The sequence below is a fragment of the Tursiops truncatus genome, chromosome 12 (genome assembly GCF_011762595.2).
Source record: "Tursiops truncatus isolate mTurTru1 chromosome 12, mTurTru1.mat.Y, whole genome shotgun sequence".
Classification (NCBI taxonomy): Eukaryota; Metazoa; Chordata; class Mammalia; order Artiodactyla; family Delphinidae; genus Tursiops; species Tursiops truncatus.
Window position 1 is genome coordinate 45,701,924 of NC_047045.1, and position 19,807 is coordinate 45,721,730.

General features: G+C 37.4%; 1 protein-coding gene across 1 annotated transcript in view; it reads right to left on the reverse strand.

Moving 5' to 3' along the window:
* Positions 1-1,619: 1,619 nt before the first annotated feature.
* The window catches only part of FRK (fyn related Src family tyrosine kinase), an 86,306-nt gene continuing 68,118 nt past the window's right edge, over positions 1,620-19,807 (reverse strand). The window contains exons 3-8 of the mRNA XM_019929213.3: positions 18,613-18,776; positions 16,761-16,929; positions 14,071-14,229; positions 5,166-5,347; positions 3,927-4,092; positions 1,620-3,538 (exon numbers count right to left, since the gene is read on the reverse strand). Of these exons, the coding sequence (XP_019784772.1) occupies positions 3,330-3,538; positions 3,927-4,092; positions 5,166-5,347; positions 14,071-14,229; positions 16,761-16,929; positions 18,613-18,776 (1,049 nt within the window). The 3' untranslated portion in view covers positions 1,620-3,329. The remainder of the gene's footprint in view (positions 3,539-3,926; positions 4,093-5,165; positions 5,348-14,070; positions 14,230-16,760; positions 16,930-18,612; positions 18,777-19,807) is intronic.

Sequence of the window (19,807 nt, forward strand, 5' to 3'; positions counted from 1 at the left end):
GTTGTACTCTGTGTCTCTTTTGACCTTAGACAATGTAAAGCTATTTCCTTCATAACCTTCTTAAAAGAGCCTTAATGGAATTTTGAATTCTTTTCTATTGTAAAAATTCTTAGGTTTTTGTCAAAAGAGATTTGAAATACCACAGGAAATGATGTACTCACCTCCCTCACCACCACCTCCAAATAACTGAATTACATAAATAAAACATTACATAGAAAGTGCTTTGCTACAATTTAGGGGACGTAAATTTAACAAGAGCTGGCTCGTTGTAGGAAAATTCAACTTACCTTTTCTTGATCCTTTTATTCTATACAGGGAAAGAAATTTATGTCAGTTAAAAAAAAAATCTATTCCTGCTTCTCCTAACTGAATCCATTATTTTTCTCTGTGATCCCTCAGGTGAAAACAAGAATAATAGATTGCTTTGACAGCAACTTGAACATAAATGTCTCCAAGAATCAAATGTGGTAAGTCAAACAGGTTTCAGGTAGTATAAAAACAAGAAAGGACAACCTTCTTTTTACATTTCAAAATCAGATCTTACTAAAAAATTTGTTGTTATTAGCTGCTACCAAAAAAAGTAAATTATATAGTAGTTGAATTTTCACAATGAAATGGGAATATTTTAATTCATTTCTGTATATGTTCAAGCTAGATTGAACTCCAAGAAATAAACTCAAAGAAAATGAGCTATTTTCTTTTAATTTTTAATAACTGGTTATTTATAATTTGCTCTTTGCATTAGATTCTATGAATTTAAATAAATAATTGAATTTGTCCTATACATAGTCAACTAATTAGAAAGATTAGTGTTGACCTTCCCTTATAAATATTTGCTGTTCATAAAGGAATCAAGGGGCTCTATAATTGTTAGCTCCATATGACCCATTTTAGTTTCAAAAAAGTTTAGTGTATATACACATACATACACCTATTTTATATGTACAGTATAGATACTTCATCTCAGGGGACTTTCTCCTTAATGGACACCTACCCAGGATCCAATCTTCTCTAATTTTATTCAGATAAGCCAAACTCCCAACCTGTCTCCAGAAAAGGTAACCATATTCCCAGCTTCAGTGTGGCAGAATTTATTCTCAGCCAGCACATAAGAGTCTATTATTGGTCTAGGGTTAGGCACATGACCCCAGTTTGCCTGAACAGAAAAAGAATGATTTTTTTTTTTTTTTTTTTGCGGTACGCGGGCCTCTCACTGTTGTGGCCTCTCCCATTGCGGAGCACAGGCTCCGGATGCGCAGGCTCAGTGGCCATGGCTCACGGGCCTAGCCGCTCCGCAGCATGTGGGATTTTCCCAGGCTGGGGCACGAACCCATGTCCCCTGCATTGGCAGACAGACTCTCAACCACTGCGCCACCAAGGAAGCCTGAAAAAGAATGATTTTTATGTAAGCTGAAAATGCAAAGAGAGAGGCTTCCCATTTTCTCCTGCTGGGTGAAGAGAAGAGGGAACCCCAGTTGGTTTTGAGAGCCATCTATGACCATAGGAATGAGGACAATGCTGATGGCAGAGGGAAGGTTGGGAAAGGACTTGGGTCTTTGTTAACATCATTGAATTGTTAATGGTATTGTGCATGGAGTCCTCTCTATCTTGTTAAATAACAAAAATTCAACTGAGTAAATTTAAAGATCAAATTGGCTTTATTCAGTGATTCGTGAATTGGGCAGCATCCCATTTAACAAATAGAAAGGAGTCGGCCATGCTGTAGAAAAGCAAGGGTTTTTAAAAGGAGAAAGGAGGTGGGAAAAGAACGTCATTAGCAAAGAATGCATTGTTTCTGACGAGGTCGCCCTCCTGCCCTTCTAAGTGGGATGGAAGGGGTCTATCATGCTGGCCAGGTAATTCCAGGTTGACTGGTTAAAGATGACATTTCTGGGAAATGCTGAAACTGCAATTAGTTTAAGTATTAAGTCTTGGTTTGCTGCTATGGGGCTTAGCACAAGTGACTCCATTTGGGGCCTGCTGTCTCCTTTTTAACAACTCCTGTCTTCCAGTTACAGAGTATACAGATTTACTTAGTGCTTAATCTACTTTGTGTTGGGGTTTCCGTAACCACTTAAAACTGCTCTTCTTCTCCTTTAAAGAAAGATGAAAGAAGATACTCAAATTATTCTCAATATACTCAAAATTTTCTTATGCATTTTTTCATTCATATTGCTTTACATTAGAAGATCTTTGAATATATATTTGATTTTGAAACCCCCTTTGAGAGCTCTCCCTAATCATCTAATGAGGCACAGAACTTGATACACCCATTGCTTAAGAAGAAATAACATTCTTACAAAGGTTGATGAAAACTTAAGATGAGTAAAAACCCTCTTGTCCTATCAGACAAAAAATACAGTTTCATAACCAACGTAATGAAACCTTATTATTCCTTATTCCTACTCTCTAGATCTGAAACAGAGTTTGGCCTGTTCTGTAGCCTATATAGCAAAGGTACATTTTTTAAATTATTCAGAAATCCCAGGCCTTAGCAATCCTACTGCTCTCCTCTCATTTTCCTAAACTATTTTGATACTTATTTCTCAGATCTGGCAGGCTATTAGATGTTTCTTGCATATTTCCAAGATAATAACTCATCAACTTTGCAAGCTGATTCTTAGCATTAAGAGATTAAAACTAATGTAGATGAATCTCAGATGACACATACCGAGGTAGAGAAAAATTCCATCATTTCCTTCTACAAAATGAGAGAGATTTTAATTCTTTTTCTCAACAGCTGCTTCATTTTTTTATGCATAGGAAAAAAATATGTGCAATTACTCCAAGTACAATCAAGTCATTTAACATGTCTTTGCCATCATTGTAGTTATACAGGATATTTTAAAAGAGAAAAAAAATCTCAAAGCACAGGTCCTGCTGTGCAGCAAAGCAATCAGATTCCTTCATAATAACAGCCTGATGGGATTCAGCAATCCGAGGAATAATGAATAGCCACCTTAATCAGTAAACGGGAAAATGCTACAACAGTCACTGAGTAAAAATTCGCTATCATCTGTTGATCCTCTTGAACAGCATTTCAAACAATAAATAGAAATGTGTCTCTTTTAAGAAGAAAAATAACTTTGTTTAGTGCATTTGATTTTGCCAGGCAGTGGGGAGATGATATTTCATCTCAGACTGTCCTGCAGTATTGCCCAGTTGATAAAATACACATATAATCTTTTTTGTATTATATGGCCAAATGTACCTTATCACTTGAATATGTCAAGATAAATTCATTTTTACAGTTGGTTAATATGATTGTATTTCTGAACTGATTATTGAACTCTGTTGCTACTTCATTATTTGATGTTCTTCAGTGTTCATCATGCAAAGTTATTTGTATCTGAATATGAAGAGTCTGTTTCAAAATAATCCTCAAATTTCCAATGCAGTGTCTCAAATGTTGGCCGGTCCTTAGGCTCTGCATTCCAGCACTCCAACATGATGTTGTAGAATTGCAATGGACAGTTAGATGGTTGAGGGAGTCTATAGTTTTGACCCAACATATGAATTACCTGAGCACCTGTCATACCTAAAAAATATAAAATGGAACCAACAAAAAACAAGTTGGAAATCAGAGTCTTAAATTCATAGATACTGACACTCTAGAGGACAAAGCAAACTGTCTTCCCCGGAGAAACTATGAAGTCTACCATCCCCTTCCCAGGCTGCAGAGACTAAACTAAATCCTACAGCAAGTAATGTCTGTAAGACTGCAATTCAAGAGCAAAGGAGAAGGAGGCAATAAACCAACTCATTAAGGCAAATCATCATCATCAAATTTTATCTGTTATGCTCCCACAGGCACATGGTGTGGTCAGCCTCATAACTCTGCCCTCTAAGTCTGGGCAAAGCAGTTAAAGTCACACCTAAGTAAGTGACCTGCAGCAGAAAGGCCCACTTCAGAATTAATTACTCACCACTATAAGGCATTTTGCCATAAGTAATGATTTCATAAAGAAGGATTCCAAATGACCACACATCAGACTTAATGCTGAATTTATTAGTACGAATGGCTTCAGGCGCAGTCCACTTCACCGGCAGCTTTATTTCGTGTTTAGATTCATAGATGTCTTCATTATCTACCTGATAATGCATTAAGGAATCAAGCTAGGTTAAAGTGGGGTTCTTTTTTGGTCACCCTCATTCGTCTGTAACTTGCTTTGCATTAAAATTTAGAGGGACAAGATTCAAAATGAGTTTAGTTCAAATGATAATTACAGTAGCAAATTCCAAATCTGACACACAAGACTGAATAATCTGCGGGACTTCATTAATGAAATATTATTTGAGAGCCTACTATGTGCTAAAAGTAGCACTGGAAGGAGCACTGTAATACATATGGGAAATGCATCTGTGATAACACTGGCTTTACACCTGGTCTTTAGCAAATACAGAAAGTGAAAGCAAAGCCTGTTTTCTGATTTACTGCTGGTATTGAAGAGCCACTGACGTTGATAATTACCATGTAACCATTTTCTAATACTGAAAAGTAGGGTCCAAATGATTTAAATTAATGTATCAACTCACTGGGGATCTAATTAATTTACAAAGAGAAAAGATGATAAATTCATAAAGATCAAAAGAGAATCATTTACTTATGTGTCATGCCTCACACTCATATTTTTACGATACAATGTAGAAATAAAAAATTAAATTCAGAAAAAAACACCTAATATTATATCTCCTATATTAGTGTCTTTTGGCCTAATGTCATAAAATGGGAGCGGGGGTGGCAGGATTTTAAAAGCCAAGGTTTGCTGAAGAATTTTGGCAGCATGCCTGGCAGCATGCATATTGGTCTGGCATAAAGTGAGCAACAATGGATAGGGTAACTCTGTACAAAGTGTGCTGCCTTTTTTAAGAGAAATAGAGGCAGACAAACAGAGGCTACTGGTACTGAACAACTGATCATTTATTCAACTGCAAACTTAATTACATACTTTCCCATCTGGTTGATCATCGTTTTTTCTGTTTCTTTCTCTTTGGTGAAGAAATAGAAATAGGAAGTAGTTTGTCTGTAGAGCCCTGGGATCCTGAAATGGTCTATGGACCAATAGAACTTGGAGAAATATATCGAAAAATAACAGTAAATCTATTAGTATACTGGTCTAGCCTTTTGACCCATTACCAACTAATTAAAACAAAGCCAAATCTACCTTAAAAACTCTTGCAAGTCCAAAATCTGCCACTTTGTAGATACTCTGTTCACCAACAAGGACATTTCTGGCAGCCAGATCTCTATGGATGTAGTTCTGGGACTCCAGATAGGCCATTCCAGAAGCAACCTGGGCTGCCATGTCTACCTGCTGCATCAGATGGATATTTGATCCAGCATCATCTAGGTAAAAAGAGAAAATAAGAGATTCACTTTGGAGAACATTTGAACTATTGAAGCAAATTCTAAGAATTTTGATGAATGAGCTATCAGTGGGATTAAGTGCCATAGCACTGAGAGAAAATAAATATAACAGGTACAAACCGTTCCATTTCCTGCGAAGGGTTAATGAGGCAACAAGCTTCAGAGCTCAAACACATTTCAAAGCTGAGGCCCTCCCTTCCCTAAATGAGCATTATTGGGAGAAAGGAGCAACAGTACCACATGATCCAAACACAGCTATAAATATCCGGAAGAGTCCAGGTATTGCCATTTTTAATACCACACATCACTGACTCATCTCTTCATGGAAACTGTTACTTGGTTGCCTCTGGATTTCTTTGAAACATTTCTTAGTTGTTTTAGTCTTTAACCCTAAAAATAGTACTAATTTGCATGGCTGAACCAATGAAAAGTTCTCATTCTTCCATCACATTGTTCTTAAAAACTAGCTCACAAAATAATGAAGGTTCTATATATGTTACATAGTTATAAGCTGAGTATATTACATTTGTACTCCATTAAGCTTGATGCATGCATTACATTTTCCTTTCTTAGCCTGTTATTCTTAGAATAGGTTGCTCATCTCTCTATGAAGAGAAGGTATAGGCATGATATACCTTTCGTAGACATAGTTTCTCCTCCTGCTGATTCTATATAACTAAGTATAGGAAATTTATGTAGTTGAGTCAGTTTGATCATTACTAGAGAGATTAGTGTTATTTTGTGGTGACTTTGTGAAATGGGGTCAGCCATCCCTGGATAAGTGTTTAGATGCCACGCTGTTAGTAGAGGTCTTCAAATTTCTGGAGAACTGAAAAGGTCTCATATAAATCCAAATTATCATTATCTCTATCTGAATAAGCCAGATATTACCAAAAATGTATTGAATTTATGGTCAAGAGTCCCAGACACAATTCCTGACTTGAGCAACTACAGTACAAGAGTGAGGAAGATTGGTTTGAAGCTAGAGTGCCAGAATTTGAATCAGGGCTCTGCCTTACATTTCTTCCTGACTTTGGGCAAGCTGCTTAACACTCCTGTGTCTCAATTTCTCCATATATACAGCAATAATGATCATCACCTTGTGGTATTATTTGTTAAAATGAGATAATACATGTAAAGCACTTAAAACAGTACCTGGCACCTAGGAAGAACTTAGTAAAGCCTACCTGTTCTTATTATCTATCATTGCTGCTGTCTGATCAGAATTAAACAGTTTAAGATTTGTTAAGCTAGAGATGCATACGGATTACCCAAGAGGAAATGTCTAAAAGAAGACAAGCATATGGTTCTGAAGCTCAGAGGAAAGCATGCAGCTAGAAAGATGGATTTAACCGTCATTGTCTAGGAGCAAGAGTTAAACATTAAAAGTGGGTGAGATTGCTAGAAAGTGATAGAATCATGAGAAATGCCAACACTTAGAGTGGGCATATAAAAATAAACCTGCAAGAAAACTGAGAGGAATCAGCCTAAAGAATGAGAGAAGAACCAGAAGAGAACATCCTAACAGTCAAAGGTTTGAGAAGAGAAAATCACTACCATTGTCAAATAAGTCCAGCAAGATAAGAACTAAAAAGCATTTCTACAATATAATAATTAAGAAGTCACTGGAAACATTGGTTGCAGGAAGAGAGTCTCGCTGGAGATGGAGTATAAAGGGTTAAGGGCTGAAGGGGAGCTGAGGATGTGGAGATAGCAAGAGGAGATGTCAATTTCCAAAAACCTAGTCAAGAAGGGAAGACAAGAAGAAGCTAGCAGAGAAAAATGTAAGTCAAGGAAGGGAAAGCAATTATCATGAAGTTCCTGATAGTGAGGGATTGTCATTGATAAGGTAGTAGAGGAGTTTCTGGGCTGCTGGCTATGTTCTCATTCTTGATTTGCATAGTGGCTACACAGTTGTTTACTTGCTCGCTTTATAATTACATTATAAATATATATGTAGCAAGGACGTAAGTCATGCATGTCCTTTCTACATGTATGTCATCTTTTGCAATTAAAAAAATGAAATAAATGGAGTCAAGGGAAGTTTTCAAATGGGAAAGACCTAAGCACAGTTTGTGTGTGAGAGTGTGTGTTTTTTTAATCTAAGCAGCATATTTAAATAGGCTCTGAGTAATAAAGACCATTTATGACAAACTTGCAGGTAACATCATACTCAAAAGTGAAAAGCTGAAAGCTTTTCCTCTAAGATCCAGAATAAGGCAAGGATGCCCACTCTCACCACTTCTATTTAACATAGTATTGGAAGTCCTAGCCACAGCAACCAACAAGAGAAAGAAATAAAAGGCATTCAGATTGGAAGAGAAGAAGTCAAACTTTTACTATTGGCAGATGACATGATACCATATACAGAAAATCCCAATAATAAATAAGATTCATTTATTATTAGAATAAATGAATTCAGTAAACTTTTAGGATACACAATTAATATACAGAAATCTGTTGTATTTCTATACACTAATAATGAACTAACAGAAAGAGAAAACAATAAAACAATCCCATATACAAGCAAATAAAAAGAATAAAATACCTAGAAATAAATTTAACTGAGGAGGTAAAAGACCTGTACTCTGAAAACTATAAGACATTGATGAAAAAAACTGAAGATGATACAAATGAATACAAATGAATGGAAAGATGTTATGTGTTCATGGATTGGAAGAACTAATATTGTTAAAATGTCCATTTTAACTACCCAAAGCAATCTACACATTCAATGAAATCCCTATCAAAATACTCACAAAATACCGACAGAGCTAGAATAAATAATCCTAAAATGTGTATGGAACCACAAAGGACCCTGAATAGCCAAAGCAATCTTGAGAAAGAAAAATAAAACTGGAGGTATCACATTCCCTGACTTCAGACAAAGCTATAGTGATCAAAGCAGTATGATACTGGCATAAAAACAGACACATAGCTCAATGGAACAGAATAAAGAGCCCATAAATAAACTCACACTCACATGGTCAATTATCTACAACAAAGAATATATAACAGGGAAAAGAAAGTCTCTTCAATAAGTAGCATTAGGAAAACTGGACAACTACATGTAAAAGAATGAAACTAGACCATTTTCTCATATACAAAAATAAATTCAAAATGGGTTAGAGACTTAAATGTAAGACTTGAAACCACAAAACTCCTAGAAGAAAACATAGGCAATTATCTCTTTGACACTGGTCTTAGCAATATTTTTTTGGACCTGTCTCCTCAGGCAAGGGCAACAAAAGGAAAAATAAACAAATGGGACCAAATCAAACTAAAAGGCTTTCAAACAATGAAGGAAACCATCAATAAAATGGAAAGACCGTCTACTGAAAGGGAGAAGATATTTGCAAATGACATATCAAATCAGGGGTTAATATCCAAAATACATAAAGAACTCATACAACTCAACATCAAAAACAGATAAACAATCTGATCAAAAAATGGGCAGAGGACGTGAATAGGCATTTTTCCAAAGAGGACATAACAGATGGCCAACAGGCACATGAAAAGATGCTCAAATCACTAATCATCAGAGAAATGCAAATCAAAACCATGAGATATTACCTCACACCTGTAAGAATGGCTATCGTCAAAAAAACAAGAAATAGGGGCTTCCCTGGTGGCTCAGTGGTTGGGAATCTGCCTGCCAATGCAGGGGACACGGGTTCGAGCCCTGGTCCAGGAAGATCCCACATGCTGCGGAGCAACTAAGCCCATGCTCCACAACTACTGAGCCTGTGCTCCAGAGCCCGTGAGCCACAGCCACTGAGACCGCGAGCCATAACTCCTGAAGCCTGGTGCCTGGAGCCCATGCTCCTCAACAAGAGAAGCCACCACAATGAGAAGCCCACACATCACAACAAAGAATAGCCCCCACTCACTGCAACTAGAGAAAGCCCACGCACAGGAACAAAGACCCAACGCAGCCAAAAACAAAAACAAAAAAGACAAGAAGTAACCAGTGTTAGTGAGGATGTGGATAAAAGGGAACCCTAGTGCTTCGTTGGTGGGAATTGAATTTAGTGCAGCCACTATGGAAAACAGTATAAAGATTCCTCAAAAAATTAAAAATAAAACTGCCACATAATCCATCAATTCTACTCATGAGTATTTACCTGAAGAAAATAAAAACACTAATTCGAAAGATATATGCACCTCAAAGTTCATAGCAGCATTATTTACAATAACCATGATATGGAAGCAACCTAAGTGTCCGTCAACAAATGAATGGATAAAGATGATTGGAACCCCGGCTGACACCGTGACTGCAGCCTTGTGAGAAACCCTGACCCAGAAGACCCGGCTCAGCTGCACCTGGATTCCTGACCACAGAAACTGTGAGATAATAAATGTTTGCTGCTGTAAGCCACTAAGTTTTGGGGTAATTTGTCGTGCAGCAATAAATAATAGGTGGATATTAGGAGAATAATATCAGTGCTATGTATATGGTTAAAAGCATGGACTATGGAGCCAGATTTCCTGGGTTTGATTCTTGTTCAACCACCTTGCATAAGTTACTTAATCTCTCCATACCTCAGCTTCTTCAACTGTAAAATGGGGATGGTAATAATAATACTTAGTTCATGAGGTTGTTAGAAGAATGAACTAAAATAATACTTGTATAGGACTTAGAAAAATTCCTGGCACACAGTAAGTGCTATATAGTGATTTTTAGAGGAAAAAAAAATTAAAATATATATGCTCCTCTCCTACCACTATCCCATATGGTTGATTTTCTAGTACATCACCTCATTTAATACTCAGAACAACTATAGGAAGTATTTTGCCCTGTTTGATAGGTGTTCCTACCACTCAGAGGAACAGGTAATAATTTATAGAGTAGAGATTCCAATCCAGGATATGTTGGAGGCTGAAATCTCATGCGTCATAAATTTATTCTGTACTGCCTCCCTAAAATCCACCTTACACTCCTGAGCACCCAAAGTCAGGGGCTATGAAGAGACTTCCATTCATGCAGACAGCAAATAGTTATGGAGTTGTGTTCAGTTAAAGGGTATCTCAGTGAAAACATTCCTATCTGCTTCAATCCACTTAACTGAACTGTCTGTGAGAATGATGAACAACATGCTAGGACTTGATCTGTAAAACAAAGAAAATATACAGACATATACTAGATGCTCTATAAGTATTTATTGGAAAGAAAACAAGCCCAGCTAAAGTAAAAAATGCAGATATTTATCCTCTTTAAACTTCAGTAAGAAATACCAGGCATCAATTACCCTTAGTGCTAAAGTTTTTTGACAAGCTTTTTCCATTTTGGCAAAATGTATTACAAAAAAATATTCAGCCAAGCTTAGGGACTACAAAGATGGTTCTATAGAAAAATGTGTGTTATTTCAGCTATCAAATACAACATCCAATCCTATTACGGTGGATATAAAAAGGTTTTCACTGACAGGCACAATAGTGAAGGAAACTGAGTAGTAACATATTTTCTGCCCTGAAAAGCACAGTGGCCTAGGAACTGCATACAACCTCAGAGCACACTTTTAATACAGCAGCCAGATGTCAAAACTGATATAAACGTTCATAGAGCTGTGACAATTTACATCTGCAGCAAGGAAGTATTTTCAGTTATGTTCCATTACTCAAGAGCATTTCAGCTTAATAATATTTATCATTATGGGATGTTTAAGACTGGCAGATACATTTTAAGATCATTTTGTTGAAATCAAATCCTCTTGATTGGGAAGGGATTGTCTGTAATGAGCATGCCTTCATTACTCCCCCTGGCTGCTAAGTATCCGGGCAAATGAAGGCCTCTGTAAACTTGACCCTGATAGTTCAACCCAGAAGATGACAGAGTTTGTGCTCAACCCTGAGTAAAACACATCAACAAACCACAGAAATCCTCAATGTCAAAGGAGTTTGCAATATACTAAGCGTATCTTTGCAAGCTGATACCAAGCACAAAACAAGTCCCAACTGTATTAGGTTCAGGATAGCCCTGACTCAATCTATCCATTAATTTATTCATTCACTTAGTCAACACACAATTAGTGCACACCTTCTGTGTGCCTGACACCGTTCTAGCACTAAAACAAAGAAAAATCTCTGTCCTCTACAAGTTGTATTTTAGAAGACACTAAAAATAAGCTACATAAATATGTCATGCATTATATGACAACTAACAGCTAGGAAGAGAAGACAAAAAGCAGGAAAGAGGAATACGAAGAGTCAGCAAAGGGAGATTAAATCTCAGAATTTAGAGGGTGACGCAGGAAGGACTCGCTGTAATGGGAATACCTGAGTAAAGCCTTCAGGACGTGAGAAAATGAGCTGTGCGGATAAGTAACGGGAAAAATTTTCAGGTAGAGGAAACGGCAAGTGCGCAGGGCCTGCAGCGGAGCACATCTGGAAGATACAAAGAGTAGCAAAGAAGGGCAGTGTAGTTGACAGAGTGAACCAGGGCAAACCTGTGGGAGATGGGGTCGGAGAGGTACTGGAGAGCCGGGTCAGGCAGGACTTTATGGGTTACACAGAGAGAACCAAGGAGTCACTGAAGGTTTGGGGCTGAGGAGGGACGTGACCTGATTTACATTTTAACAGGATCTCTCCAGCTACTGTGTTAAGAAGAGACTGAAGGGGTCAAGAACCAAAAGAGGGAGACAAATTAGAAGGCTACTGCAGAATCCAGGAGAGAGTTGATGATGACTCGGACTGGAGTAGGAGTGTTGAGAAGTGGTAAAATCCTGGCTATATTTGGAAAGCAAGCCAGTGGGATTTGCTGGTTGGTCAGATATAGGATATGAGAAGTAGAGGTGACTCCAAGATGTTAGGCCTGTGTGTTGACATTGTCAGAGAAGGAAAGACCACAAGAGGTGCAGATTACTGAGGATAATATGAGAGATCAGTTTTTGGACAAATTATTTTGAGATGTCTAATAGACATATGTAGTAGAAATGAGGGCTGTTTGGAAACTTTTGTTTTTTCCTGCTTTTAAGCACTTTAGAGGGCTGTACTCCCCTACTCCCTTTGACTTGATTTAACCAAATGAAAAGGGCACAGAAATGACCTCTGTCACTCCTGGTCAGAAGCTTTAAGAGCCAGAATGAGAATAGTCATATCCCCTGCTGCTGCCAAGGTGATCAAAAGACCTGAGCCACCAGCCAGTCTATATCTCACATGTAGCAAGAGCAAGAATAAACACCTGTGTTAAGACTCTGAGATTTGGAGGGGTTTGTTACTGCATCATACCCATATTATCCAGACTGATACAGTGTTCACGTGGAGAAGCTAAGAAGGCAGTTGGATATATGATTCTGAAGTAATGGAGGGATATAATTTAGGCAATTGGTTAATACATAAATGTTATTAAACAATAAGCCTGGTTGAGATTAGCAAGGAATCTGGTGATGTTGCAAAAGAGTCTTGGAAAATTCCAAGATATTGAGAAGTGTGGGAGATGAGAGAAATCACATAGATTGAGAAGAACTGGCAAGAAAGGAAGAGAAAAGGACATTGGATGAAGTGTCCCAGAAGCCAAATGAAGGTAGTGTTTCCAGAAGGTAGTGTTACCAGAAGGAGGCAGTGTCCTGTCCTCCTTGAATTGAATACTGCTGATAGATCTGAGGATTGAGCATTGACTGTGAGATATAACAGCGCGAATGTTTCTAATTTGACAAAGCATTTTCGTTAGAGATGACCTGAAAGGGCTCCTAATACTTTTGTCCCTGGGAATAAAGCAAAAGGAGTCAATGGCTGAGGTTAGTCTCTCTCTGGTGGGTAACACAATCTAATACTGTTAAATTTGATATCTTTATGCAAGGGAGCTAGGTATATTTTTGTTTTTAACAGCACTTAGCAAGTCTTACGTTCTTTGTTCCTATCTAGTCTTGCAATTTAATATCACCAGCTTCACAAGGCACCCTGAAATGAGAGAATACTCCTATCTTTCCGATATCTTTGTTCCATTATTCTCACCTCCCTTTACCTCTATACATTCTATCAGTCCCACTCTGACATTCCAAGAAAGTATAGAAAATGCCTCTTTTTAAAGCATGAATTATTCTCTCAGTACTTGATCTCCACTTCTCTGAACATCTCATTTTAACGCTTATAATATTGTGGCTTATTAAATTATTAATTTGTAATAAACATCAAAATTCTACAGTGCCCTTAAGTCTTCTCAGACTACAGGAAGCAGATGTAAAAATAAAGTAATAGTATATTTCTTCTTTTTAGTCTGAATATTCTAATGTTGCCTAGCCGTTGGAAGTATTTTAAATTCCAACAAGCACAATGTTGTCCAAAACTGGCAAAGAGAAAAATGAGGGTACCTTTCCCTCCCTTCACCCGAAAGCATTCCATGTCCCTTAATTCTGGGCCATAGAAAATACTGGTCCATGACTGATAATGTTCAATTAGTTATTGTAGGAAACAAAGCATCATGAAAAACATCAATTCTTCAATTTTCCACATGACACTTAAGTACTCTGATATGTCTATGGTGAACAATTTGTTCTTCCACTACATAAATATTTTTCCTCCCTTTGAGTACACAGTATATATCCTATTAAAGAGTAGTTGAGCAATTCAATGGTAAGACATTCATTGTCACAGATATACCATAGTAGATATCCTTTGGGTTATAGAAGCCTTGCTAAATTGACATTTATAGGACTAGCTAAACTAAATTCCTCTTTTTTCCTTTTATTAAGTCTTTAGCTTACTTTGGAGATATTCTTGCAGACTTCCATGTCTCATCAACTCTGTAATAATATAAATAGGATCTTCTAAAGTGCAAACAGCATAAAGCTGGATAAGCTTTGGGTGTCTTAGTTTCTTCATTATCTGTGCCTCCCTCAGGAAGTCATTTGGATTCATTGAACCTGAAACAAGAAGAGGGGAAATCACTTTATGTTACTGAGGCATTCCTATCCTCACAGAAGCCTGGTGGGAATCACCAAGATTGCTTCCTGCCTCTCAGTAAAGTAAGAGCATGAGTGTCACAAATCTTCAGATTTATCAAGGAAGAGAATCAGTTCAACCAGGGCAACCTAATAACTGATGTGTTGGCGCATCAGGGCTGTGCAGCTTATGTATTATGACCTGTAGGTGAAGAGAGGTTGATTCAGGTCCATGTGAAAAATGAAGGAAAAGGAAACACTGACAGTCTAGTTGATAAAACAAGGCAGGCATCTTAGGAACACAAAGAGAAGACATTCTATTAACATGAACACTGGAAGACACTGAATGTTTAATTATTGCAGTGAGTTTTTCTGTCCAGGATGCAGAGAAGATTAATAGTTGCCCTGTCCTTGGTACCCACTGTGGGAAGAGCTGGATAACGTTTCTAAAAAGCAATGATATTCTGCCATATTTATGTCTTTAATTCTGCAAGGACATATATCCATAGTGTAGGCCCAGTAGAAAACATTCAAGGGCCACTCCCAAAACTTAGTGTTTTTTTCCTCCTCTTGAAGCTGATATTCAACATTTTCTCCTGTATTAATATCTCCACAGTTGGTCTTAATAGCTTGACCAAATGTTAAGGGAGATATTGGAGCCTATTCTGAAGACTCATCTACAATTAAATTGCACTTAAATGGCTCAACTCTGACTCACCATGCAAAGTGCCAAGAATCAACAGTTAATGTCAAATAAAACCTAAGAGAAAGAAGAATACCTGGAGTTACCTTTCATTAGTCATTTAAAGATCTTTTATTTCTTTTAGGATATGATGTTTCAGAGCCATTGTTGTAACTGAAGGAATACTGTCGTTTCACATCTCAGTATTCACTATGGATAGTGCAAATATCATTTTCACTGATGCTTAAAGAGTCTGTTTCGTTCCTCATTCTCTCAGATAGAAGACTTCACAGCTAATATTTGAACCCCAGGTATGGATAAGCTTTGGCATTCCAAGCTAACACTCTGACTGTTTATTAATATGCAGTTAGAAAGAGTTACATGTGACCTGCAGATCATTTCACATCAAGCATTTAGGCAATCTATCCTTTGGTATGCCTTTTGAGAGTCTAGAAGTTCACTACCCAGGCTCGAACAAATCCTAGCTCACTGTGTGATCTTGAACAAGTTACCAAATGTCTCTGAACTTCAGTTTCTTCATCTCTAAAACATGGTTAATAATCCTACCGACATAAAATCATTGTCAGGATAATAGCATTGTCTGGTACATATGTGTTCAATGAGTGTTGACTATATTTGTATTATTATTAAAAATAGGCATATTCTTAGGAAAACCAGACAGATCAACTGTAAGCATTTCTTCACAGGCTGAGGGGAAGAGGCAAGGACTTACAGAGGGAGAATGGGGGGAAATGGCCTATTCTGTTCTCCATCAATTTTTGCTGAGCTCCCTCACTTCCATCTGCTCCACATAATCAAATAGGATTAAAGTCTTGAATCACTGTGGCAAAATGGAGCTAAGAATAAAAGAGGCATCCAAACCATAATAAAGGACCTCTTTTGGTTATTATAATTAGTTTGGCCTATGGTTAGTTACCGATATAGTAGGATCATTCCCCCACCCCCAAACAATCTGATTGATGTTTCCAGTGATAGCAGCAATTATGATCTCCATTCAGACGATTTATCTACAATATGTTTCTATGTTGATGCTTTGGGTGGCCGTCAGATTCATGGAATGCAGGACACTTAAATCATTGCCAGATCACACCATCCGCTAGAGCTGAAACCATGGTATGTCAGGAGCCTCTGCAGGGGAAGCCTGCTCAGAGCACTCCTTGGCTACGCTGGTTACAGCTGACCAGCTGCACAGCAAAAGAGACCCAATCTCAACTCAGCTAGTAATGCAACATTAAATATTAATTTTTGCCTGTCAGAGCTACTGTGGGAGTTGATTTCAGGCTCGTCTTTATTGCGCGGTAGTCTGCTAAGCAATAAATAGCTGAGAAGATTGATTAATGGCCCCAGTGAAGTGAAGACATTTAAGCAATCACCAAAGCTGTTTGCTGCTATTACACTGTAAATCAATAATAATTATTCCTCTTGGAAAGAAAACTATCATGGAGCTATTTTTTAATATAAGAAATCTGAGTTTTTGTTCTCTTTTGACCTCCAAAAGGCCTTCCTTAGAGAGCAGTGTTAGGATGGATAGCTAGCTGCTTCTTTTTTGGAAAAAAATGATCAGATTGGACAATAAAGTTTAGTCTCAGTTGTTAATAAGATTAGGATTCAAAATCATAATCATACCTGCGGTAATTCTGAAAATCTCAGGTGCTGGGATAGATCACTGTGGTCACTACAGAAAGTGATTATAACCCTCGCTTGGTGCCCACACTGGCTGTCCCATGACCTCTTGGACATTTACAGTGGCAAGTTGAGCTTATAAGTATCAACATACGCCATTTAACCTTTGCCATTCTTGTTCTCGTACCTGGTTTTAATGTTTTTACTGCTACCGGAGTGGTATTGTTCCATAGGCCCTCCCACACTTCGCCGAACTGACCAGATCCTAATCTCTTCAGAAGTTGTATGGAGCTGCGGTCGATCTCCCATTGGTCCACGGTTTTATATGACAAATCAAAGGGAGCTGGGACTTGTATCTGCTTCACAGAATAATTAGAATACTCGTAAGAAAAAAGTTATATTCAACAATTTTTTGGTTGAAAATAACAGTCTAGGTACTTTTAAAAAGAGACGTCATTTTTAAAAACAAAATATTGTAAATTTTATTCTAATTACTTTTAAATGGAAAGCAATTGTGGTAGAATCTGTATCTTTGCCTCTTCCAGCAGATCTCCCAAATCCTGCTAAGTTGGGCACCTTGCTGTCCATCTGTCCCACATGACACCCAAATACCACCCTCTCACCTATGTGGTGGGAGTTCTCTTTGCCTCCTTGCCTACATAAATCAAGTTTGAAGGCTAAACTGAAGTTCCATCTCATCCACAATTATCTCCCCAACTCTTTGGCCTATAGCATTTACCACATGTGTCACAAAATTTCTCATAATTAATTTCATCTTTTTTCAAATTCATTTACTTATTTGTTCACTCATTTATTTAATAAATAAATATTTTTCAAGCACCAACTAGGTTCCATTCTGTAAACAAAATAGGCAAGGTCTCTGCTCTCCTAGAGTGCATAGTCTAGTTTGTCATCTGCCTTTAGAAATTTATCTTATCTCCTCCACTAAGTCATCAGTATCTTGAGTGCACAGAAGGTCACCTATGCTTTGTAAACCCTTTTCCCTACCAGAATTCAACAATGTTGGTTAAACTAAGAATTTTTAAGTCATATCTTTCTATCAGTTGAACTATTTCTTAGCATAAGCTTAGATACTCTTGTGAGGTCATTCCTGTACCATCTAAGATGTACATACTTATACCAAAATTGCCTATTCACGTCTCAGGATTTAGCTCATAAATTCCCTGCATACGGGACAGAATTCTTCAGCTTCTACTTGTCTGTAGAATTCTAATCAGGCATCACAAGGAAGCTTTCACTGGTCATCCAGGTATAAACCACAGGGTTGGCTATACCACTGACAGTACATGAGACCTGAACTCTGATGTGGAGCTGAAGGCTTGCCCCACTGAGGTGTATGACCACTACTTAACTTTAAACACATTTAGGTAAAACATGCAAACAACAGAATTTAATGATAGATATAGATTAATTCTATAAATGTTACCTCCTCCCACTAAACAGCCAGGCCAAACAATCAAACTATTAGAACGGTTAAATGATATCTATATACAGACAACCAGGTAATGAACCTGGTCGTTTCATGTTAATAATCTTGAATACAGATCATCTAAGTAAGAATTGTATTCCAGAATTTTCTTTCCCTCCAGCCATATCATTAAATGCTGCAATAACAAGATACCAGATTAGTTTCTTAGTGCAAAGAATGAATATTTTCTGTGTTCAGTGGTTGCTTGAAGTCGGGACTTGGCAAACTTCTTCTGAAAAGAATGAGACGGTAAATATTTTAGGCTTTGTGAGCCATATAGTCTCTGTTTCAACTATTAAACTCTGCTATTATAGCAAAAAAGCAACGACAATCTGTAAATGAATGAGCATGTCTATGCTCCAGTAAAGCTTATTTATAAAAATAAGTGTGGGGCCATATTGGCTCAGGGGCCACAGTTTGCCTATCCATGACTTGGGTATTCAATGACCTTTTTTTCTGAGCTGACATATCACATGACAAATAACTCCAACACCTGAGGGAAATAAAATTAACTTCAAAAATAAAGGAACACAGCTTGAAAGCATTTCACCTTTAAGCATGGTTTTTCCAGCTGGACACACAGGCCATCGCTTGTCTTGGTGTAGTGACTCACGAATTCATTCAGTGTCGAAAAGGTTCTTCTCCGGGTAAGGAAAAAGCCCCCTTCATCCAGTCTTCTGATTCTGTAGTGTTTCACAACCCCATTGTCTAAAACTGGAACCCAAAATAAGTCCTTTTAATAAACTTCTTGCCAAAGCAAAGGAGATTTGCTTATTTTGTGACGATAGTTTCAATGCATGGAATAAAATCTTAACAAATTCTATTTATTTCTCAACTTTGTTTCAGAAAAGACTTCAGGAAGCTTATAAAGGACATACAGCAGACTAAAAAAGGAAAAAAGAATGTGGAATCATATTTTAAAGGAAATATAAAAATAAAAGAGTACAGTTAGCACCAAAAATAAACTTTGATTTGAGGCCTAGTATACTTGTTTAAAACAAGCTATAAAATGGACTCTGTCATTCTAGCAATGTAAAGAAGGAAACAGTTTCAGAAACCACAGTGTTCATAAGATAAAATCACAAAAGATGTTTAGAAACAGTTCTTTCTGGTACAGAGACAAAGGAGAATTTCCTCCCATGAAATTCTATAACATGGACACTAAAATAAAATAAACAGTGTTCTCAGAAAGCAAAATCTATGTGTAGATATAGATATAAATACAGGTAGAGATGGAGAGAGGGAGAGAGGGAGGAAGGGAGAGAGAAATATTATTGAGCCTTAAAAAAGGAAGGAAATCCTGTCATTTGCAACAACATGGATGAAACTTGAGGCTATTGTGCTAAGTGAGATAACACAGAGGAAGACAAATACTGTGTAGTATCACTTATATGTGGAATTTTTTTTAAAAAAAAATTAAACTCATAGAAACAGTAGAAAAATTGTTGCCTGGGAATGGGGTTGGGGAGAGCAGGATAAGGGAGAAGTTGGTAAAAGGGCATAAAACTTCAGCTATAAGATGAGTAAGTTCTAAGCATCTAGTATATAACATGGTGACTAAAGTTGATAACACTGTATGATATAGTTGAAATTTGCTAAGAGAGTAGAACTTACATGGTCTCACCAAAAACGGAGAGAAATATGTGAGGTGATAGATATGTTAATTAACTCGATGTGGGAAGGGGGAATCCTCTCACAATGTATATATATTTCAAATCATCATGTTGTACATTTTAAATACCTTT